The sequence below is a fragment of the Vanessa cardui genome, chromosome 9 (assembly GCF_905220365.1).
Source record: "Vanessa cardui chromosome 9, ilVanCard2.1, whole genome shotgun sequence".
NCBI classification, from domain to species: Eukaryota; Metazoa; Arthropoda; class Insecta; order Lepidoptera; family Nymphalidae; genus Vanessa; species Vanessa cardui.
Window position 1 is genome coordinate 8738957 of NC_061131.1, and position 26257 is coordinate 8765213.

A 26257-nucleotide genomic window follows, 5' to 3' on the forward strand; every position below is an offset into this window, starting at 1 on the left:
TTTTGACAGACAGATAAAAGGAAAAAATGTCATCTAATAACCTGCTCTTAATCCCATAACACAATCGAATTTATTAACAATTCCCTGACGCAATATATAAAGGTCACACTTATTTTATCATAAAAGCCATACAATTTATAAAAGACGTATTCTAATTTAAAAAAATCATGGATTAAACTGTGGATAAACACATATTTAAAAAGGTTTCATAATATAATATATATTAAAAGCATACAGTAAAAAATCAATCAAAGAAAATATAAACAACGACGAAAATACAGTTTGATAACCTTGTTACATAAAAAAATGGCATAGTAATATGGAAGTCACTTGAAAATCTATTCGAGCGCATTATTTAGTCACACCCCTAATGACGATGTTATTACGCAAATGGTATTCTGCGGTTATGTTAAAGAATGAGAAAACACCTGTTCAATAGAAAATAAATTATTTTAATTTAATGTAATACCTATATAAATATGTCTTTACTGGTCAGTTTGTCTGTATAATTATATCATTTTATACTATAATTTTTTACGTCATACCGTTCAAAATAATATGCATTTCAATACTTTTTGACCGAGTTTAATCATAACAATAATAATGATTATTTAATCAAACGTCGAAAATTATATCGACATATGTCGTACTCCCTAATATGATGATTGTTTACATAAATCAGTTTTGTTTTTACTTTTTTTCAGAAGTAGCGTTAATTTATTAAAAAACAAAAAGAGTTTTTATTAATTTTTACATATAAAATCTTTGTTCGTGATATATTTCATGAACAATTAGGGCATTATAGTTTTGGCTTGATTGGTAAATAATATATATATAAAGTAATAATGCAATTGATGATTTAACTACCATAACATATTTACAATAATATTATTATAGAGAGGCACTTACACAGGAAGCATTTGACTTCATTTGTAATCAATATATTTCTTATCACTTGACTCTGAATATTTAAAGTAACGGAGGTGTTTATTTCTATAGTCATTTATTTACATTTTAAAGCGTTGTACTGATACCACGAATGTTAAATTTACACATTAGGGCTTCGTATCCATGGCGCCGCACCCGCATTGACGCCGAACCGCAATACTGTATATACTCGTACATATAAAAACCGCACCTTGGCCGCTTGCATATCGCAAATTCCAGCTGGAAAAGTATAACCCAGAGATCGCAGTGCATTAACGTATAATCACACCTGACGCGTCGAAGTCTATTTTTTATAAATAAAAAATTAAAAGAAATGGCTAAAGGACGAGATCCAAAATCCATTACAGTAGTTTAGAATATCTTATTTTGATCAAAATCAAAATATACTTTAAGTAGTAGGCTTATACAAGCATTTTTGAAACGTTTCCATTTTACAAAACTAGTTAATGTAAATATAGAACGAGATATAGATTGTACTGAGAAGAAACAGCGAGAAACATACTCATGGCTCTTTTCCAATATTTTATTATCCTGTCTGATAGTCAACGAACATCAAATCCGTCAATTTGAAATTTAATGATTTTAGTCGTCCATTCTGTTAAATAGATCAAATATATTTTATACAAGCAATCTTTACAAAAACGTTTTGCTGATTCGCCAATATTTAAACTCTAAAAAAAATATGAATAATAAGATTTGTTGATAAATAAACTTTTTAAATATAAAGCAAACCTTAGCATCTTCATATTTATAAATTTTCCTGTTTATTCAGAAAGATTATATGATAGATAACATTACGCTAGAACCCATGGAAGCGGAGAAATAACTTTTAACGCGAGTGAAGCCGTGCGGACCTGCTAGTGTAATATAAACTTGCGGTCTGGTGCCGGTGTGGCTGCGACGCTATACAAAATATTAAATCTAAGGCTTCTTGCATTTTAATAACAATTATCACATATGATACGTTTTCTAGGATATATTTCAATCTAGCGATTGGTTAAATTTCTTTAAGGTAAAATACATTTATTTAATTTGTTCAATATTTATATTTTGATTTATCTTGGCTAGTTTAAGTTTTATAGAGACTTAAAGTAAAATCTTCGTATAACATCCTACGATATTTAAATCCGTTTTATGAATTTAATAATAGTGAATGTAGTTAGCAATCGCAATTTTAATTCGGCAATAAAATAATTCTATTTAAAAATAAATAAACGCAACTTTGTTATAAATTGCATATTACTAAGCGTGACATCAGGAAGCTTACTATGTCGGGAAAACCTTTAGTGCGTGACAAGCACTATGTAGGAGTGCACGAAGTATCTGATACACGTCTGACTCATTTTGAAAACAATTAACCCTTTTAAAAGCCATTACTAGTGCTACTGACGTCATGCTCAATGAAGCTGATCAATGGGAAGATCGCTCTTAAAAAAATATTACCTAAGGAAACCACAAACGACCAACATGAACTTGAATTATATATTTTTTACATTAAATAGGCAGACGGGAAAATCGTTGCTGAATCTTACGAAATATTAACAATCCCTTATATTACCAATGTGCCTTGGGAACAAAGATGTTATGTCTTTTGTATCTGTAGACCACTGATCGTTCAAACCAGATCGGAACTAAATATAGGTGTATGATGGTAAAATATATGTTAAGGATAGTTCTTACATACATAAATTTTTGGTCAAGTAAAATAAACACTTGATGAAGCTGCAGCAATTATGAGAGACGAGACCGGAAACTTGTAGAATCATCAGAAATCCGAAGACAGGAGGAGATAGCTAGAGGTGGGTAAATTATGCAAATTTTCCAGGGCAGATTCGTTTTATAATTAATATGGATACCATATTTCTATAATGTATTTGAGTTTGCATATTCTATTCTAAAATAATCTGACAAGTTCTCCCTGAAGGCCGTATGCGCTGCCCTCGGCACATTATGAAGATGTAGCTGAAGATACATTCATATATTTATACATTACATAGGGTCATAGTTCATCAGCAATTTAGATAAATAATTTAGACATGTTTGAAGGTGGAATTATTTTCTCTTCAAAAAAAAAAAGCAATTGCTTCTTTTTATTATTGATGACTTATTCTACATATTGTCGTATAGTTTTTTAACCAACACTAAAAGTTAATGATGTTTCATTTGGATTTCTTTATAGAGTGTATAGATGTTAAACTAGTAACCTTTTTTCAAGTAAATTTACGCATTATTAAAAAGTGAGCTAATTTATCTCCTTATCTCTTTATTTTTAGCAGAGATGGCCCAGTGGTTAGAACGGGTGCACTTTAACCGATGATTTCGGGTTCAAACCCAGGCAAGAACTATATATAAGTGCTTAATTTGTGTTTATAATTCATCTCGTGCTCGGCGGTGAAAGAAAACATCGTGATGAAACCTGCATGTGTTTAATTTCATTGAAATTCTGCCACATGTGCATTCCACCAACCCACATTGGAATAGCGTGGTGGAATATTTTTTAAACCCTTTCCTTAATAGGAAAAGAGGCCTTAGCCTAGCAGTGGGAAATATACAGGCTGTTACTTTATCTCTTTTTTATGACTTTTCTTCACAAAAATTCTGTTCCTCAAAAGTAGTCAATTTTGACAGTTCTTCGAGTGTTAATTTTTAATTAATTTGAAATACGTAACCGTCATCAGATGCCGGCCAACTGTGAACATCGAGTTTCATGTTCAATAACTATTGAAGTTATTTTTAACCGACTTCAAAAAAGGAGGTTCTCGGTTCGATTGTTTGTATGTATTTATGTTTGTCCGCTTATCTCGCGTTTGGCTAAAGCTATTTGGATACGGTTTTCAGAATAGTATTTGTTACATTCAGGAAGAGGTTTTAGTGCTTTAAACGAAAAAAAAGGAGGTTCGTAGTTTGACCCATAATTATGTGGATTTTTGCTTTGATTAATCAAAGATTCAACCGTATATTTACAAGCGTAAATATTATACTAAATGCAATATTGCTAATTTTAAACCATGACATGTAACGACTTAATGTAAAATCATCGAGACGTTTTTACTTTTGTTATCACATTTACATTTCAATATCAGACAACTGACACATTGAGCAATATGAAGTACCAAGAATTGAAAATGAATAACAATGACATACTTTGTGCTTTGAATATAATGCTTGGAAACCGTATTTACTATTGCTCTCACGAATTCAAATTTAAAAAATGTGTTTTGAGTAAGTATTGTGTAGGTAGTATTTAAAAAATCGTCTGTAGTTTCAAAGTGTACTTCATCATTATATTATTAGTTATGTATTTATACAAAGTATAAAACAAAGTTGCTTACAGCTATGTATGTATGTTTATATATTTAAAATTACACAACGGAGGAAAGTTTATATGTATAATACTAATAATATAGTAGAGAATGACTGAAAAACTGTGAACATTGTAAAAAATTCTGCAGTATATTTGGTATCAGCATAGTAGCGGCTCGTTAGTCACATATACAAGCAACTGTAACTCCTCGTATTTCAAAAACAATCAGTAACGAATATTATACAGTAAATAAATTTTAATTATATGCTCTACGCGTACTCTAAGTCATTCAAAAACAATACGTCACTATTTCGAAATGTTACAATGATTGCTTAGAAAAGTCGTAAAACTTACAAGTAATGGGAGTTTACATTAATAAATGAATCATTCATGTCATGATAATGCCATACTTATCTACTAACTTTGTTACACAAATCATTTACTAGTTTCGATATGAGCGCAAACGACAAAGTCGATTTTTCAATATCATTTTAATATTTTTCTCGTATTTGTTATTTATTATTATAAATGCTTTTGCTATCATATAGATAATACAGGCTTTATTTCATTACACTGATTTAAACCTAGATATATGGTATGAAAATAATGAATATATATTATATTTCTTTCGTTACTGAGTAGGCATTGAGGGAATTTATACATGGCCTGACGCGCCGGAACAAACAAAAATATTAAAGGAACTTTACTTTTACTTTATGCTTCATTATTATTATTTTGTACGATTTTTACGAGAATATTAATGCCAAGAAATTAAACCAAAGATAATAAAAAAAGAAATTTGTGCGCAATCTATTTTTTACAAGCAAATTTATTAATATATATGTAATTTCATTAGTCGTGTAGTTTGCATTAATTACATTTAACTTTCAAAAGAATTAGCAAGCAATAAAGATTAACATATACATTATCAAATTATTTTAAGAAGCTGACCAAGTGTATTACTAAAACAATGACACCAATTTCTCGTAATTTACAAGAATTGCTTACAAGGATTAAGCAACTCGCAAGAGTATCAACAGTATTTGTCAATAATCGTGGTGTTCGATAAATCAGAATCATCGTACCATCATCTCGAGCAACGGTAATAACTGTAACTAACGGAATTACGTTTTATTATATTGTTTGGTGCATGAGAGAATTACAAAATGAAAAGGCGTGATTTTTGCCGTATAATAATGTGCTTGATTTATTACGAGACACCCTTTACTTATTGTGAGCATCTGTGGTAATCTACAAATTGTATAAGCTTAATTATTTATTTTTAGAATGAATAGTATAAAGTGACGTGATTTTGTTTCAATTTAAACCCCATAAATGAGCACTTAATCTATATACTCTCAAATTTTGTGATCGTAATATCTAATCTGTCACACAAGATCTTACCGTAGTCTTTGTATTAAGTTAAAACATGATGCACCATTTATCGTATTCTACTTTGGTCAAATACATTCAGATATTTAACAATTAAAAAATTTTGATAATTTCGATATCAAACCAAAAAATAAAAATGAGTTAAAAAGTAAAAAATTAGTATAGATTTATCTCATTGCTGTGCTAAGGCTTTCTCTCCCTTTGAGGGCAAATTAATTGAGCTAATTCCACCACGCTGCTCCAATGCGGGTTGGTGGATACATACGTGGCAGAATTTAATTTAAATTAAACTCCGACGACGTTTCCGAGCATGAGATGAATTATAAACACAAATTCAGCATATGTATTTTTAGGGTTCAATTCAGGATTTAAACCTGAGTCAATCGCTAAGATAACCGTAACAACATAATCTCGGCTCTTGATAATGTATACATCATGTAGTTTTATTAAATAATTTTAATTTATGTGTTCGATACTATTCTGGTGCGAAAATAACCGCACATTTAAACATTTTACATGCGGTTTATTTTGCAGATCATATTTTTATATTTTTATATGTTTTCTGTTGGAGTTCCTTACTGAATAATTTAAATAAATAAAGTTTATCACTAAGTATGAAACTTATTCATGTTCGTTAAAAACTATCGATCTACTTCCTGTACTGCTAATACAAGAGTTTTCGATTTACTTACATTGCCGCTGGTGGTTGTTGCGCCCACATACATATATAAACGAAAACTAATATTTTTTCTTATATATTTTCAAGTATTCCTTATACGATGCCTATTATTTTTAGTTCATTTATAGTTGATACTAAAAATGAACCTCTTATAAGTTTGTTTATTTTGTCTGTAGTCAGGCAAAAGAGTTTTAACCATTCCATATTATTTTAACCGTTCTTATTTTGTTCTTAATGCTCAAATCATGAGAACTAAGCTTATAAATGTCGCCTTAAACACTTCGACATGAAGTCCCTAGCCAATCGTAGGCATATACTGGATGCAATGTTTGCGGGTAAATTTTTTTGCCACAAAATTGACTGTCCCCAGCTTCTTGGCCTATTCAAGCTGCGTGTACCCTCTAGGCTCCCTCGCAGCTCGATCACACCACTCTGTCCACCTCTTAGAAAGACTGTGTTAGGTGCCAACTCTCCCTGTTCTAGATTATGTAAAGTGATAAATGCTTGCAGTGATCAAATCGACCTACATTATGAATCCCTAAGTTGAAAGCAACTTGTACTGGCTTATCTTACATTAATTAATAAAATAACTACTTTTATAAGACACTTTTATGTATACATATTTTTGTTAAACATTTTTTTTTCTTCTTCATGTCTATTTTTGTAATTAAGTTTTAGTTTATCTATATTTTGTGTTAAATGAATTTGCTGTAGCTACTTTTTACTTTTTATGTGTTGGTACAAGCGGTGTTTACCTATAATTAGTTGTTACGCTATTCTATGTATATATTTTAAATGTTTTATGTGTTATATTCAGTGTAAACAACTGTTGGTGAACCTAAATAAAATAAAATAAAAAAAAATAAGCTATTGTGGCCCTTGTATCCGTAATTACACGACTCACTCGCCCTTTAAACTGGAAAACAACAATACTAAGTATTTCTGCTCGGCGATAGAATATATGATGAGTGGGTGGTACCTACCCGGACGGGTTTGCACAAAGCCTTAACTAATGAAAAAAAAAACAAAATTGAAAAATAATGAGTTTTTTTACATTCTAAAATCTTGGCTCAAAAGATTTATGAGGCTCTTTGAAAACCATTGTTAAATAAATTCCACACATAAAGTACAAGACAGAAACGAAGATCATTTTTATTACCTTACCTTTGCGAATCCGTTTTTACTTTTATGGCTGTTTCCTATTATACAGATATACTTACCTGAAAAAAAGAAAATCCTTTGGTTAATACATATACATATATTAGTAGTTATTTCAATTAATGGGAAAATATATCATATAGCATATATCACTTTTCTTATATATTGCGGAGCGGGTGGTAGTTTTATTAATTAAGCGAAGTCGATACTTATATTATAAAGTGTTCATTTGTGTGTAATGTATCCGTTGGTGCAAATCAAATCGTCATTATTTATATTTATTAATAAATTGCACCCGTGCGAAGTTAGGTCGGGACGCTAGTTCACATATGTATGTATTTCAAATTCTCTGTACATTGTAACTATTTAACATTTTTACTATATTGCCCAAAAACGTTTATATTTACGGGACCACATTTCGGAAATGTTTTATTCTATCTTGAACATACTTGAAAATTAAAATGCTAGAACAGATTTGGATGTATGTGTATACTAATATTAGTATACCTTTAGAGTCTTTACATCATCCTGAGAAGCATCCATATAAAAAAAAATCACGACTTCCGATAAGACCTGATTTTCAATGCTTAATTTAATGTATTGTATTCTTTACTTGATTACTGTATTTATTTTAGAAAGACCGGCTAAACTGATCGTAAGTGATCGCCTTCAACCATATATAGTTGTCGCTACTGGTAAAATGTTTATGGCCCTTATCTCTGTAAATTCCCTTACTCACTACCAATCAAACAGGAAAACAACAAATCCAAGTATCCCTCTTAAGCGGTAGAGAATTGACGAGTTGATATTACTCAACCATACAGAACCACTGTTTAAATTTGTTTACCTAATCTAGATTCTCAAAATTTATAAAAACTTTTTTCTTTTAAATAACATACTTTATCTAACAGAAGGTAGCAGGAAGTTTGGTACATAAAAATGGCAAGATTCTTATTTCGACACACCAATTAACCTACTGTTTTTTGTTAACCAACAACTTCAACGTAGTTATTATCATAGTATCATTTACATAGATCGTTTAACATATTCTTAATATGGCCTTTATGGCCATTAAAATTGAGTTTGAAAAAAAAATTTGCTAATATGTAATACAACGAAGGCCGGTACGGTAACACAGGTCAATGTGATCTATAAGAATACGTTTCGATGTTGCGTGTTTTTTACTATTAACGATCTATATAAGATTCTGTTTCATGATAAAGATTGGTCACGGGTTATGAATGGGTGAATAGATGTTAAGTGGCCACCACTGCCGAAAAACTTTGACACTTTAAAAAATAATAACAATTCGTTACATCACGCCCACGCGCCACCAACCTTAGGAGCTAAGATGTGATGTCCTCAATGGCTCACTCGTCCTATAAACACAGCAATACTAAGTATTGCTATTTGGTGGTAGAATATCGGATGAGTGGATGGTACTTATCCATTATTAGTTATTAGAATAGGTTCAATAGTTTCATACCATAATACTATATATCAGTACAATAACGTGCAAGTATTTGCGAAAAATATTATTTATTGAAAATATTCAAAATTCAAAGTCGAGACTCAGACATGTCTGTCATTTAAATTTATTTCTATGGGTTGTTATTTTTAAGAACAAATAGGTACGGTTGTTATTGGCAGTTTAAATTAGATCTAATTCACGCAATTATCTTAACAGACAAGATACATTTTAAAGTCAATTTTATAATGATTGTAATACTTATTACCACTTACATTGACTTAAGAAGAAAACCGATGTATAATATTTTTTCAATATTAAGTAGATTTTTTTTAATTATTTGCATTTTATATTAATTCCTTTCTTCGGCGGCGACTTAATGTGAACAAAAAATATGTTTTAATTGAAAGTAAATGAACTTTGTTAGTCAATAAAATTAAATGCTCTACATTTGCATAAGAATTGTAGAAATCCTCGAACTTAAAGCAATTTGGCTAAAGAAAGTTTTAACGGGAAACTGGTATCGGCGAAAGTTTGAGCGAACGCGGACTTCTCGTCTTCATGCAGTTCTTTGTGAAGCCGCGATGACATGGTTCGAAATGAGGTTAGGCATATGAATACTATTGGCGAAATTATTTTGTGACATCATTTTTCTAAAAATTTTATGAACAAAAGATAAAAGAAAACGTAGACTTTAGGAATAAATCACAAATTTTCTACAGTTGATAGTATCCAGTGTAGTGTTTTCAAGTAAAATAATTATCGAGGTATTTTTTATAATTTTCATTATATATTTTTTAAATCATTTATTACCTTAACTATTATATAAGCAACATATCGATCAAAAGTAATATTAACGACAATTTTGTTGATTAATTTATAACTTTCTTAATCAATTTATATTAGCGACATTGTATTTTAATTTAGCTAAATATAATGAATTAAAATATATAAATAGTTGAACAATAGGCAAAATGTTTTAAAGTTGAATGTTTTTGAACGAACATTCACTCATATCAATGTGTGTTGTAATATCTGTGGTGCTATGAACACTAAGAAAATCATCAGTATACGTATAAACGGTTGTCGGTTGGTTTGGATATGCACGCGGCCTCGCGCAGTCAGTTGTGTATCTAATCTTGGTTCGAACGAATGTTTTGTACTGCCTTCTTCCTTACATAAACATGACGAATACATAACAACAACTTCAAGAATAAAAAGTGTTAGATTGAGTGAACGTGTTTAAAATTTTTATAAATTTAGTATCATTGGAGGTTACACGCAAATAATCAAGGTAATACTTAAAAGTATTTTGATAAATATTTTTATATTTTAGGAATATTTACAATAGTAGCGCTTTGTTTATGAAGATTATGATGATTCGATATCATCGTACGTAATTAGTAAAATGTTATCGTACGTGTATTATGAGGAAAAAGCGTAATGATCAATCGCATCTAATGGCGTTATTGGGTATTTTGATTGCAATTTAATAACGTTAATAGACATCATAAGGACTAATGTCATCGAGATATCACTATGACTATTATTTTTGACATATTTACGTACAGAAATAAAATATAAAATTCATCAATTTCACATAAATTAAAATCTAACTTACTCGCTACATGTAACATGTATATGAGATTATTAATTAACACGGCAAGATTAAAATATAACATTTATAATCAAGGTTTACTAAGGTTATATTTATCGCCACATAGTTTAAATAAACAATTTCCTCATACTCTTAATTGAATAGAGTAACATTCTCAGTTTTAATTATCAAATTAAAACACGACTTATAAAATGATAACTAAAGTACTTTGAAAAGGATTTAGCTTAAGATACATATTGACATGTTCTAAAGTAATATATGGAGATCACACATTATTAAAAGAATTAAACCTGTTGGCATATTTGCGCATACATACTCGTATATGTAACGTATTTATCCTAAACATTAGCAAATAAGGTAAATGAATCCGAAATGTGCCGGAAAATATTCACTTCGAAACATACTAATACTACGACAGAAGTTTTTAAATTTAATCATAAAATACTAAAGAAAGAAAATATATTTTTTTTATTTAAAAATAAATTAATAACAAACTAGATGTCAATCATAAACAGAAAAACACTAGCAAATAATATAACATCTCTAATTTCATTCGAGGCAATTCTTCAATCGTACTTCATACTAACTAAGCCCGCGATTTCGTGCGTGTTTGAATTTAACAAAAAAGTTACTGGTGTAGACTAAGTATACTCCTTATGACGAAGTCACGTCAAAATCGGTCCAGCCGTTTCACAGATTGACCGGAATAAACAGACGGACAGACAGATAACAATAGTAAAAAATGATATTTTGGTGTATGTAACGTGTATACATACATATGCATTTAGTAAATAGTGGTTATTTTATTATTACAAACAGACACTCTAATTTTATTAGATATATATATATATATGTGTATGTTAATCTTTTTTATTTTTATAGTGTATATATATAATTTTTTTATATTTCCAAGTCAAGACCCACGGCGACCAAATATTCTTACCAAACAACATAATTTTCATATCCCTAATTTGTGTTTATTCATCTCGGCGATGAAAGAAAACTTTGTTAGGAAACTTAGTCGAGTTCAAAGAAATATTGAATTGGAGCTGCCTAGTGGAATTCCCAGTTCCAAATATTATCCTCAAAAAGGGGAAGACTCGATCCTAACAGTGAGCAACATTTACATGCGAATAAATACAATAAATATAACACTCGTACTACTGACCGATTTCCGGTCAGGCCAGGTCAAGTGCACTATCAATCCCTTACTCTCTAAATTCTATCGGACTTAACTTGTTATATATAGATAAAAGCGTGATAGAAACGTTTGTTTTAAATATAAAAGTTTAAAATGTTAAAAGGTTTTTTTTAGTAAGAAATATAGATAAGAATTAGGAATCGCTTTAGATCGTTATCGTGATGAAGATAGATAATCCATACGTTTTGAAGTTAAAATAATTTTTTTTTAGTTAAAATAATTATTATTTTTTATTTCAATATTCATTATTACGATTTTTCGCTTAAGTATAATATTCTCGGAGTATAAAGAATTACGTGGTGTATGCAATGTTCCACAAAATTGATTACTTTATTAATTAAACATAAAACTCAAAAAATCTTTAAAAAAATAATAAGAAATATTTAATTGAGATTTCTTAAAATGCCAGTATATGGTACTTTTACCTTATGTCTTACTGGTAAAAGGCAAAAAGTCTTAGCTTAAGATGTAATCCTAAAATAAGGTTTCAATTATACTACGAAACATTTTTAAAATACATATGCCGCATTTATCGCAGGCAATTAGCTCAATTAGACTTTTTTATTAACGGTTCAGCCATTCCATTTGAGAGCACCGTTCAAACAGCAGCCTGATTGACGTCAGCCAATTCATTCTCATAATAGGGTTTTTCCATTTCTTTATTTTCTTAATGACAGTTCTAATTTGATAGTTATAGTGCTATGACTAAGGAAGTAATTATATCGATTGCATATATTTTTAATTATAAATACTCATGACATTTGGATTAAAATATGATATATGAATAGTATAGCAAATCTCATGAAATACTTTACTCTTGTTCAACTTAATTCCTTTTTCGGTGGGATTAGGCTTTAGTGGACCGCATTAAATGACAATAACGTTGAAAAAAACTTAAAAACGTTTAAGAATAAATCAATTATAAGAAAATTAATAGTTATTGAAAACTCCGTATGAATTAAAATTATACTAAAAATAGTTTAAATAAAACTAGCGACCCGCCTCGGCTTCGCACGGGTGCATTGCTTATATTAAGTATATTACAGACTTTTTTCTTGTTTCTTTACTACATTGTCCATGTATTATTTACAAAAACCTTCCTCTGGTATAACTCTATCTATAAAAAAACGCATCAAAATCCATTGCCTATTTTTAAATACATAGGGACAAACAGCGGTAAGCGACTTTTTTATGCTATATAATGATAATGATTTTATAAAGTCATATACAATCGGAAGAGAAAGAGAGGGGGTAATTTCTCCTGGAATACTATTCTTACGTGGTAATTGCTACCAGTTCACTCTAATGTAAGCCGCGTAAAATAACTTCGTTCAAAAAAATTATCGCGCTGGATAAATTAAGGTGTTATGGATATTTATATTAGCAAAAAAAACTCGTGTTTTTCAAAGTTTTTATTAGCGAAAAGTAATCTTTTATTAGCGCTATTCCCATAGAAGTTTAAAGCATTTGTGTCAAGATTTACTAAATTCATTAGGCATAATTTATAGAACCGATGAATAGTAAATTAGTTCTAATGACATTCATCTGCTTTGTGTTACAAAATACTATTTTACAAAAATTTGCCAATCATAGTCGCCTTGAATGTTGTTAACAAAAAGAAATAATTGGCTAACATCTCCCACCGTTACGTTAAAATATTTTGACGTGTGTGCGAAGAAACACAGCTTCCAAAAGATATACATAAAATTTATTTAGTTTGTATTTTAATATATGTTCGCTCATTGCACTTTTAGCGAATATACATATTAATAAAACTGGATGAACTGGCTTTCTAAAAAGTCTAAAACGTTTATTTTCTTTATTTTATTAAGAAGAACAAGATTCGTGAGATTCCTGGTTTGCGTACGAGTTGTTTATAAAGACGACTGGCAGTTTAAGATTTAAGAATTTGCTAACAAGTTTTATATACATACATACATTATAGAGGAATAAGGAACTGCTGTGCTAAAATTATTATTACTTAATGCTTGTCGTATAAATTTTTTTGTTTAAAAAATCTGTCTTTATAAAAAAAGTTGTATATTTTTTGTTACTGTATTGAAAAGATAATAAGCATGTATGTACGTATGACATTTGTTAATCAAAACTGTGAACGTAGTCAATTACATTAGCTATATTGCCAGTGACAAAGCCAATAACCTTGCTAGTCGTCCATTGTTTCTGTAAATACATTAACCGTATCAAACACTGCATGTGGGTAGATTAGTTTGTTAGTCGGTAGTATCTGCGTTTCGAAATAAACGTCTGTCATCTCTGATAAAATCTTGCAATGCCACAGAGTAGGTTTGAATAAAATGTATGCTATGAAGTTGCTTTTTTTAGCTTTCTAGCTATTACCTTATTTAAAAAGTTATCAATATTCCAATTCACAAATTAAGCTAAAATCAGTGTCGAATCTTTTGACGTTAAAATTAAATTACAATAACAATACACTATATCTTAGTTACATTTATTGAATATTTATACGAAATCGTGATTAGATAGTCTTAGATTTGGGTATAATTAAACGCAATAAGGAATTGTATTCATTGTATACAAGTCAAGACTAGAATTGTAATGTAGACAAGAATTTATGGACATATATATTGATAGAAAAAAAAACGTGTTAAATCGTGGGTAAAACCAATTATATTTTACCGGTCATAAAGGTTATTTACCTAAACGACTCGACGTCCTTGGTATCACTTAATATCCTGTATCAGATAAGAGATTATTCTGAAAATGTATTATTGATTTCAAATTTTATATAAGTGACAAACAATTGGATAGTTCAATTATAGATCGGGAAATATTCATTATAAGCACTAGATATGGCCACGAAGTCGTAGGTGTAGTTGAAATTTAGAGAAAAGTTATTGTTAGTAACCTAAGTTACTCCTTATTACATCAGCTATCTACCAGTGAAAGTCCCGGCGAAATCGGGCCAGGCGTTCCAGAGATTTGCGGGTACAAACAGACAGACATATAAAATTAAAAAATATATTATTTTTAAATAAAACTAATTATAACGGATGAATCGCGTATATTAATTATTTTTAAAACATCCCGACGTTTCGAGCACTTTGCAGTGTTCGTGGTCACGGGTAGACTGCAAAGTGCTCGAAACGTCGGGATGTTTTAAAAATAATTAATATACGCGATTCATCCGTTATAATTAGTTTTATTTAAATGTGTAATAATCGCGAAAATTTAAGACAACATAATATATTATTTTGGTATAATATGTACTACAGATGACCCATATGTACCATAGATGGCCCAGTGGTTAGAACGCGCGCATCTCAACCGATGATTGCGGGTCAAACCCATTCAAGCACCGCTGTTTCATATGCTTAATTTGTCTTTATAATTCATCTCGTGCTCGGCGGTGAAGGAAAATATCGTGAGGAAAACTGCATTTTCAAATTTGACAAATTTCATAGAAATTCTGCCACATGTGCATTCCACCAACCCGCATTGGAACAGCGTGGTGGAATATGTTCCAAACCTTCACCTCAAAGGGAGAGGAGGCCTTTAGCCCAGCAGTGGGAATTTACAGGCTGTTGTTGTTTTGTTGTTGTTGTACTACAAATACATATATGTTTATACGATACATTTGAATTAAATAAAAAGCGGTTATTTTAATGTTACAGACAGACAATCTAATTTTACTATATGTATAAATTATGAATAAAAATTAATGTACTATAATACCGTTATTTATTAATATTTGCAGAAGTCATTAGTAACAATGTAGGAGTTAAATAACTATACTTATGTATGTTATTTACGCAAAATTTGTGTGTTTGTAAAATAATATAGATGTACGTTTATGATTCCAACATTATAAAATTTGTTTTAGTAATACTAATTTACTATAAGTCCGTATAATATAAGTAGGCAGATTTACATTAATTGCTTAACTTTATGAGTCTTGATGTAAATTGGAATAGCTTAAAATAAGTGAGTATCTTTTTAATTTTTTTTTCGTAAAGCCATATCCGTAGGACCCTAAAAAAGATGTATTTTTAAAAGCAATCAAAAATAAAACAAAATTCAAACAATCACGATTCTGGCATTTTTAATCTAAAAGGTCTGGCTGTTATTTTATGACTTTCAAAATTACAATGCCCTTCGTATTCACAGCTTAGTCTTTAACGCGCACTGAAGATACAGTAAGCCTCAAAAAGCTTTTGAGTGTCAATCAAATGATATGCGATTTAAGAAAAACAATCAATAAAGGTTGACAAAATTATTAAACCGACAAAGTACAGGCATTTTATCTATATGTAAAAAAAATGGTATCGGTATATGCAGTCAATCAAAGTATACATGCATGCAGCATGCAGTGTCTATCTGTCAAACTCGAAAAATAACCATGGATTTTCATACAGTATACATCAGTCGACGAAGTAATTTTTGAGAAACTTTTGGGTGACTAATTCTTATTTCAGTTCGAGTTTCTGTCTATTAACTCAAATATATAATATATTTGATTAAATAGGCTGAAACATGCCGATAGTGAAGATAAAGCGTTTTATGTAATAATCATGTCTTGCTCTATCCCTGCGAAGCTAGGATGAAGGTCTAGAATATTACAATTAGGATTAATCGTCAAACCTAACAGACTGGACAGACTGCCAGTTAGTTTGCCTGGACATTTGAGTATAAAGGCCGGAGGGAAATGATGTCGGGTACATTATTGAATATTTTGTTTCAATATTAATAGACATGATAGAAAATTTGTATGTAAAATAAAGCTTTTCTAATTATTACGGTAACTATTGTTAAATTGCAATAAAATATAGATAAAATCGAATGTATGTAGTTTGCCAATAAATAAATAAAATGTAAAACGCCTAACAAAAGCCGGACAAGCCGAGCACCGTTTATTCGGCCGGACACTCAATCAAAAAGCCTAACTATGTCCGGCTTTATCCGGACGCCTGGCAAGCCTGATTACAATAAACAAACCGAGTGGATTTTTCTTGGTTTAATATTTACACAAAAAATTATCTTCCTTGAACACGGTAACGACTGATTCTACATTGTATGAGTAAATAACAATTAGTTGCTATTAGCACTAGTTTACTAGTAGTTAGCTAGTTTTGACATATACATATATGACATATCTAAAACTACTAAAATAATGTAAACCTACTATTCAACTTACTTTATTTTTTTAAATATTTTACAGCGAAAATTACCAAGACTAAAACGCATTACAAAAACAATCTTAAAACGATTTTTTATATCAACTCTTTTAGATAAAGGACTAAAGAATAATAGAAAGGATATCAGTTTTTTTTATGACGGAGCAGTATGATAAATTACTCTTATAATTGAGCCAGTCATTACGTTGGTTCAGAACTGCATTAAACTTCAAATTAGAACAAATTAAGCGTAGATTTAATTCTCAGATAATAATCGTGAAACGATCGAATCTTTAAATAGTTTATTAATAACCGCTAAGCGCATACGTTTCTTATACTGAGATATACATTCATAATAATTAATCATAATATTAATTAGGAAATACTTTTATGTAATTGAATTAATTACTAATTTCTTAAAACGACTGTGCTAGATACGTTATTTAGGTTTTCGCTTTTTTCTGGAGCAGGAATTTTATGTTGTGCTTGTCTTTTTCCCCTTTTTTGTCTTACTCAGATTATATTTCAGTAAAGTTAATTAAAAATAAGGTAAGTTTAAGATTTCAAGTTTTTATATGCGACGTATAAAAATAATATTTAAAAAAAGAGAAATCGTATAAGAAATAATTTATTTTCATATTTACTGTTTAAAGTTAACAAAAATTAAGAAAAAATAAACCGGGACAACCACTTTTAGCAAAAACATTTATTTATAGAGAGAAATAAATGCACTTTCATATTAAAAGAAAAAACTAAATGTACTTCATGATATATATTTATAGGTAAATATATATTTAAAAAAAGTATATTTGTTTTTGTTAATGAGATATTTTTAATGCTTCGATATAATTGTTTCAATCAATGGCGCTTTTTTTGGATTTTATAGATTAAGAACTTTTTTATTAATAAAATATAACCGTCTGTTTGTGGAGCGGCCTTCTACATGTTATATAGAAGGACAATCAAATGTGTTAAGCGCATATTTTGTTAACTAACAGGCAATATGGATTAATTGTAGTTAATATAAAAATTTTACACGACCAATGAAAATATTATTCCTTAAATAATACCTATATTTCAAGGCGTGGAAAATTGAGGGCTATTTTTTATTATAATAGGAAGGGACTATGCTTACAGACCACCCGACGATGGGAAGTTACATCAAACATAAACATTATAAAAGTACGAAATAAAGACATTTCTTATTTAAGGTTTAAACGACATTAAGGTTTCATTAATACCCGAACAAAAGAAGTTATCTGAGATGTTTTTTTTGCCTGTAATTAAACTGGCTCGCTCGCCTTTCAAACGAAAAAATTTTGGTAGTAATGACTTACGAGTGGGTGTCACCTTTCCCGTTGACATTGCCTAGAACTCAGTCACATTGTAAAAATGTTACGAATGAAATAATAACCATAGTAATTTCGAGGAAACTAATTTAGACAGAGATGGAACAGACAGCTAGGACTTATACATAATAATTAATGATTTGCATACAACAACAATGCACAACTTGTTACTCTTAGATTAAGATGCTCCAAACATGATTAAGCCATTTAGTCATTACAATTCTAATTATAGGGATCAATTTAAACTTAGATAATTATGGTTGAGACATTATATATAATTTTGTGACACTGTAAATTGACGAAAAATAATAATAGCTTGATTGTAAGGGGTAGGGGAATCAGTGCCGTGTATAAATATTCGCTATAAGAAATACTAATATTAGATATACATAAGAAATATATAATACAACAACTATGAAAAACTTGTGCCTTAAATAACAACTCAATCGCCCTTCAATAACAAAAGAAATAACTGTTTAGTGTTATAACTAAATAAACGGAGAACGGAGCGATCAATTCGTAAGATATAACGCATAATTTACAATCGATAAATATGTACCCTATAATTTTTAAGGTTAGGTTAGTGTTTTTATAATTTACCTGGAAACGGCCCGTTGTATACGCCGTTATAATTATTCTGCACTTTCAAATTTAACCTGATTGGTAGTATGACAAACAAACGTACCTCACAAATTTCAGGATATATTTACCGCGGAGTAAGAGCATGAGAGAAATTTCTCCGCTTATCTGCTTTAGCAAAAAAGACTGAGGAGAAGGCGTCGGCTATGTGCTTCTTTAAGCCCGCGCTATAAACGTCACATAGGCTAGGATTCTCCATAACAGGGGATCCCCATAGTTATTAAAAGGCTGCATATTTGGGACATCCGTCGACAAGTCTTGGTAGCGTGCTCAAGCGATGCCGTGATACTCCCCGTAGAGGCGGAGTGGATACCGCTGGTTTTTAGTGGGTATTCCAGTGCACTAACACGTAAACGTTTTTATAGCAAAATAAAACACACATAATGTGCAAAACGTGCAATTAAATTTTTTGCTGATTCAATACTAAACTTAATTATTTAGAAGTGATAACTAAAATTTATTATTTTGATATAAATGCCATTAATTTTTCATTTGGCGTATGGTTAGGAATGGTTTAAATTTGGAATGTATGCCACGAATGAAGGAAATCTGAGAATGGACTTCTTATAAATACAATAAAGTTTTGTCGTTTTGCATAACTGGCGTTTTTGATAATTGAGTACTATTTATACCTTGCATATCAAATGTTTTGACTAAAGTGAAAAAATACTGTGTTATGGTACTAGTCATATTAGTTCTTCTTTCCTGTTTAAAATATAAATATAAATAAATTTCATGAATTTCATAGAGATTTCTATATCCATCCATGACGATACCCCTTTGTTTTCCGTAAATGACACTATAAATATTCAAATTAATTTATTTATATACTACTGAAAATTCTTCAAGATATTTTATCCCTGCGTGTCTTTGAAATTATCCTTGACGATAACTTACGTGATTCTCAATTCAAATCTTAAATGGAGTTCCCCATTACAGTTTTATGAACAAATTCGAACGATATTCTCATTAATATATAAATTAAACAAAACTTTTATGATGCATCCAATCGTAGGCGTAATTGCTGTGACTATAGATAGTGATGTATCAGATATTCCAGTTTGAGTTGAATGACCAGTCACCGACTTGCTCAAGTTTAAGTACATCATTATTTTCTTTTTAATCGAAACAGTAAAGGAGTGACGTCGATTTAACAGTTATATTTTTTTATACGATCTTCACTTAACGTTGACAGAAAAATCTAAAGGAAAATCTTAAGCTTATATTTATAAATAAACGGATAAAACTTTGTGCTTCACAAAAATGTAATGACTACTCGTCGGAGCACCACATAGAGTTAAAATGTTGTGTATGATATATGATATTAAATATTCTTTTAAAAGTTATTGCTATATACTCATTTCTTATTATTTTTAGTTCGTTTTGTCATAATTTATTTCTCTAAAATTATTAAATTCAAATTTTCTATTAAATTTCCTTGCAAGTTTTTATAATTATTTAGTCGTAAACTTATGAAAATTCTTCAGACATTAGAAAAACGATTGTTCGTTTAGTTGCTGAAGTACGTAACACCAATTCAAATAGATCTGAATAAACCTTAGCTTATTTCTAAGTTAAATAAATTGATGTAATTTCAATAACTACAGATCTCTGCATGGAGAATCAACCCATTGATTCAGTATGACTTTTTAGTTCCTTAATCTTACATACACATTCGACCTATATTTTTCAAAATATTAATGAGGCATTTCCTCCTCCATAGTAATGTATAGATTTAAAAATCTACAATAAAATTGAGGGCAATGGTATTCCAAGTCGAGTTGGCAGTCAACTTAATTAAAATGTAAAATTTATTACCTTGAACTTTATCGTATCAACAAATCATCTAGATATAAAATTATATTATGATCAATATATATCAATATATAAAGAAATAAAAAACATGTTTGACCTTTGGACTGACTATATTCAAACATTAATAAAATATATAAGCAAATTATTGTTTCAATTGAAAAACTGATAGAAGTCCTCCGATTTTTACATGTTCATTGATATTTACCCTTGTTTTGCTAAAGGTTATGAGATGGAAGAACTGAATATTATTTATATTTACAAGTAAACTAGACCTGACATTAGGTATTTTTATAATGATTAAAATATATTGGCACTACCTACATATTTGTTGTATTCATTTTCCCCCAAAGGATCTTGTCATCCTGGGACGGGCCCTAACGAGATATACCCCATACTTAGCCAAATTCTTTCTTATTAGATTAAGATTTAGCAAGAAATGCCCACTGCATTTCTATAAATAAATTGAAAACTAACAACAAACAAACAAATATTTGCCTCTAATGCGATAAATGATGTAGACATTATATATGTGTATATATTTATTTCGCTTGCCCCTTCGAGTTATAGTGCAATAATGTTCTTAATATCTTTTCGCCTAGAGAATCGGAATTAGACTTGGAAAAAAGTTAAAATACTACTAGCATCATCAGCTATTTATTTATTTAGCTATTTTTATTTGTTTTTGCTTCTATTAATCTTCATTTTCAATAATTCTTACATAAATAAATGTATTTTTGTCTCTCGTTTTTCTTCCCTTTAATCAATACTAAATATTAAGAAAACCGAATAAAAGGAAAATACGTTACTTAACATTACAAAATTTCAAATTACAATGAAACAAATATTTTACGCGACTGAGATTTAAGTTAATCATCTAAAAGTTCTTTAGAATTCCAAACAGTAGTTTCACCGCGATTCTGTTGTTCCGATTGTATGGAGACAAAAGCGACACTGAAAGCCTAGAAAAACTAAAAACTTCGATATGTACTGTTACCGGTGTTTTTATTTCACTTTTGGTTGTGATTTGAATATGTACCAAAACGTATGTACAACCTGTACCTGTGGCTGAAAATTAGAGAAATATTCTATACATAGATACCTTGTAAAATGTAAATAAACATAGAAAATCCAAATTTAAAGTTGAATTTTCATGCATTGTTTTTTATTGTGTATAATCAGTATCTCATCTCATCTTTTATAATTACAGATGGTGAACACTCTGCTGCTCTGCTTCTTTGCACTTCAAATATCTTGCAAAGCTGCTCCGAGTGAAGTTAATTTAGTAATTCCTGAACATACAGAAGAAGCCCCGAAACTTGATGGCGTGCCTAATGAAGTCGCTGATCAAAGTTCAGTTGAAAACGAAAGTGAAAATAATCAACGACAAAAGAGATTTTATGATTATCCGGGATTTGGATATCCACCCTTCGGATTACCTCCAAATTTTCCTTATCTGGGACAATCGCAATACTCAAAACGAGATGAAAGTCAAAATACAGGCGTTTACGGTACAGAAGCTGCCTTGCAGCTGATCTTTAATCGTTTACAAGGAATACTTAGCGATGTCAGACAACATACACAGCGTCCGCCTCAGCAAGCGAGTATTCCCGCATTTATTCCTGTTCTTTTTATACCGCAACCCAGTTGTGGCTGTACCACTAACAGTCAAGATACTAACGGTCAAGTTCCATCTCGCCCTGTAAATGGAAATGATCATACTCAACCGAATCAAGAAACGACAACACCGGCTTTACCTAATAGATTCCCCGATTTGGAAGATACGCAACAAAATTGGGGAATAGTAAGCGGTAATGAATCGAATGTTAACGTTGAGGGGGACGGAAACAGGCCGATTTCCTTTGATCCTATAGTTCCTCAAGCGCCGATCGATATACCAGTTCCTCCCGTAGAACACGGTAGTGTGCAAGCAGGAGCCGAGCCTCAACAAATTCCGACGACCACTTTTAGACCGATTGCGAGTTTACCTGCTAAAGGTAGTAGCAGGACACCGTACAATACCCCTACCATTTGTGACGGAGCAGTAATAAGTTGCTGCTTACGATCTCCGATTACGCCTAGTTGCTTTGCCCTTCAAGGCTGCCCAGATCCTTCTCGATATGGTAACCCGTGTGATCCTGAGGTAGTATTGAATGTGGTTAGAAAATTGGAACATTTTCTGAAGCAAAAAAACAGTTAATGGAAATGTTAAATATTTCTTTAAACTGTTTAATATTAATTACATGTAATTGTATAATACAATTATGATATAGGTATTTTAGTTGCATTAGTATACCACACTATATGTGAATACTGTAATTCTTATCTTTAATAAGTATTATTCAAATGAAGATGAAAAATTTATAAATAAATACTTTGAGGTAGTACTGCGTTATATTGTTTACTATGAATGTTATCTAGTTGTCCGGTCTAAAAAAAACACAAGATTATCGAAACCTCAAGTAACAAATTAACTAGTTAATTAAATTTATATTTATTTTCTTGGAAAATAACAGTTTCGAATCGAACTACGTGACACTATTCAACTAAATAAAAAAAATTCTTTCAAGGCAGCTATAAATAAAAAAAAAATGATATGTCTACATAGGTGTGATACATATATGTTCCTATATTTTTACGAATTCCGCCGCCACGATTATGTTATAGCAATTTAATAATATCATGTTACTTTATATAATTAAGTAATTTTATAAAATTAATGCCACGTATGAGCAAAGCCTTTTAAACGACGCTACCTCATTCTACTGGCGCGATTAGGAGACTTACCTATACTTGACATTAAAATTTTAACACTTTCATACAGGAACAGATACCCTAAATTTTGAATAAAGAATTTCATTTATAAAAGTAATGACCGCTTCAAAAATAAAGAAAAACCTACAAATAATATTACTACCGAGACGTGTACATGATGTATTAATATCTTAATATATTTTCTTCATAGATAATGTATTAAAGTTATTGTCATTTAAATACCAATGTAGGGATGGATACCTTGGCATATAATAATATTATGTAACTCTTCCTTAACGTTATAAATAACATCATTTTTAAGCTCGAGCAAATTTTGTCGCCAGTTTTATCTTGAACAATATATATTTTGTGTATTCAGGTGAAAATTCACTTAAACATCTTACAAAAGAAAAGGTATTATTTTCGATTATTTAAAACGTCTGTATCCTTTAATGTTTGTTCTCCCTTAACCTCAAGTAATGCTATTAAATACTCATTTGAATATATTCTAATTTATTTATTTGTATGATAATGTTAATATTAAGGTTTAAACGAAACAACGAATCCTGTGACAGATCTGTTGTAAAAAAATATAGTTATGTCAATAAGTGTTTATTTCATATTTTGTAAAAAACTGTATTACAAATAAAAAATTAAATTATTTTTTCGTTATATTATTTTAGTCCACTACATTTCAGTTCAGTAAATGTATTACAAAACTACCATGTGCACTATTTACTTGCACATAAACTGTTTTCCAGATTGACTAGAAACTTGTATCTATTCGTTTCAATTTTAAAACATGCATGCAGCCATGCCTGTACATATTTCGTATTATGTTATGTACATATTTCATTTTGTCCATATCCATCTATATTTTATGAACAAACATTTTTACTTTCGCATATATATACGAAAAACGAAGTCCGTTTCAATTGAGATCCTTGAGTTTGCAAAGTGACCATCAAATAAAAAAACTGTTAATACGTCACCAATCGTTTAGTGACAGAGAGCAATATACCAACAAAATTATTCCCGAGAAGAATAGGCGTCTGGCACGTGGATGGTTCGCAAAGGCTGCCAAAATGATTTGAGGCAATTTACGAACTGCGTCGTCAGAACTGCACATGATAGTGAAGTAACTTTTGTTAATAAAAATGAGAGCTCGGTCTATTTATAATTTTGGACCTACAGTACATTCAGGATGTATTTAAAAAGTAGGAATATTTGTAATTGCATCACACTAACGGTGATTGTTTCATGTAATTGTTTAAAATAATCGTTATAAAAACATGAGAAGCAAGGCTAAGCTTGTCACGCTAAGATTACGATTCCGTAGTCACTAAATTCTTCGTAGAGCAATCTATTCGCTTCTTTAATACTTAATTCCGCAAATATTTTGGACTATTCCAAGTTAAAAATTTTAATCATTAATATGGGACATTAGTTGAGATAAAAAGCATGGATTTAGTACTAATTGAGATTAAGACATGATAAATTTAATTGCATTTGATTTTATATTTCAAATTACGGAAAAGAGTAACGGCTAAGTTTCTTAAGTTACGTTTACTTTTTTTTTCGGAGATATCTTAATTTCGAATAGATGTAAACTTTAGATTTAATTCAATCATTTACTTGTTAAATGAAATTAAATGAAATCAAAATAAACTTTATTCAAGTAGGCTTTTAAAAGCACTTTTATCTCGTCATTTTACAATTAAGTAAAGCTACCACCTAAAGCCTACTTCAATGAATATTGTTTTGATTTTTATTGATCCGTTCTTTCAAGCCAGCATTAGCGATAATTATAAATATCTCGCAATTTAAAAATAAATCTATTTTCGAAATAGATTAAATCAACGAATTTTAAAATCTTTTATTCAATGACTCAGTCTAGAAAAAAACGATGAAAAGATACTAAAATCTAGTAATTATTTATTTAATTATCAATATCTTTTTTATGGTATAGGTTGACGGACGAGCATATGGGCCACCTGATGGTAAGTGGTCACCATTACCCATAGACAATGACGCTGTAAGAAATTTTAAGTATTCCTTAAATCGACAATGCGCCACCAACCTTGGGAACTAAGATATTATGTCCCTTGTGCCTGTAGTTACACTGGCTCACTCACTCTTCAAACCGGAACACAACAATACCGAGTACTGTTGTTTGGCGGTAGAATAACTGATGAGTGGGGGGTACCTACCCAGACGGGCTTTCACAAAGCCCTAACACCAAGTAAAATCTAAAATTCTAGAATGAATAGTTTTCATTTAAAGCACTCGTGTGCTGATGAACTACTAGATAATTATAGCATTTAACTGCCTTTGTGGGTTAAATGACTAGCTGGTAGTTGTAACTACGACTGCAGATCACGACCTCTCAGGATTCGATTTTTATCAGATACTAAACAGAGGAATTCGGATGAGTTACATACATTGGAAGACAAATGAAGCCAAATAAGTCTTAAGTCGGTACATCAAGTACGACGAGACGACGGTCCGTGGTCATATTTAAGTCAAAAGCTTAGATAAGAACTTCTGTACGCTAAGTATACATCACGAATACACAGTGTATAAATATTTGAAACAAATGATAATGCAGAACAACAATAAATTTAATACATGACTAATAACAGTTATGAATTGCAGACATTGTATCTTCCAAATTGTTTAATTTTAATGAATTTAGTTCAAGTTACTGTTAAGTCATATTTCCGAACGAATTCAGACGTTTTAGGGTTGGAACAGTGAATTTTAGATTGCGAAAGATTTTGTT

The 26257-nt window shown here is 30.3% G+C and overlaps 2 protein-coding genes across 2 annotated transcripts in view; one reads left to right on the top strand and one right to left on the bottom strand.

The window, feature by feature from the left end:
* The window catches only part of LOC124532289, a 159706-nt gene that overhangs the window by 87056 nt on the left and 46393 nt on the right, over positions 1-26257 (bottom strand). The window lies entirely within an intron of this gene.
* Positions 10014-23683, top strand: LOC124532287. The gene is made up of 2 exons (XM_047107112.1): positions 10014-10243; positions 21932-23683. The coding sequence occupies exon 2, from the start codon at positions 21932-21934 to the stop codon at positions 22919-22921; it is 990 nt and encodes a 329-aa protein (XP_046963068.1). The 5' UTR covers positions 10014-10243; the 3' UTR covers positions 22922-23683.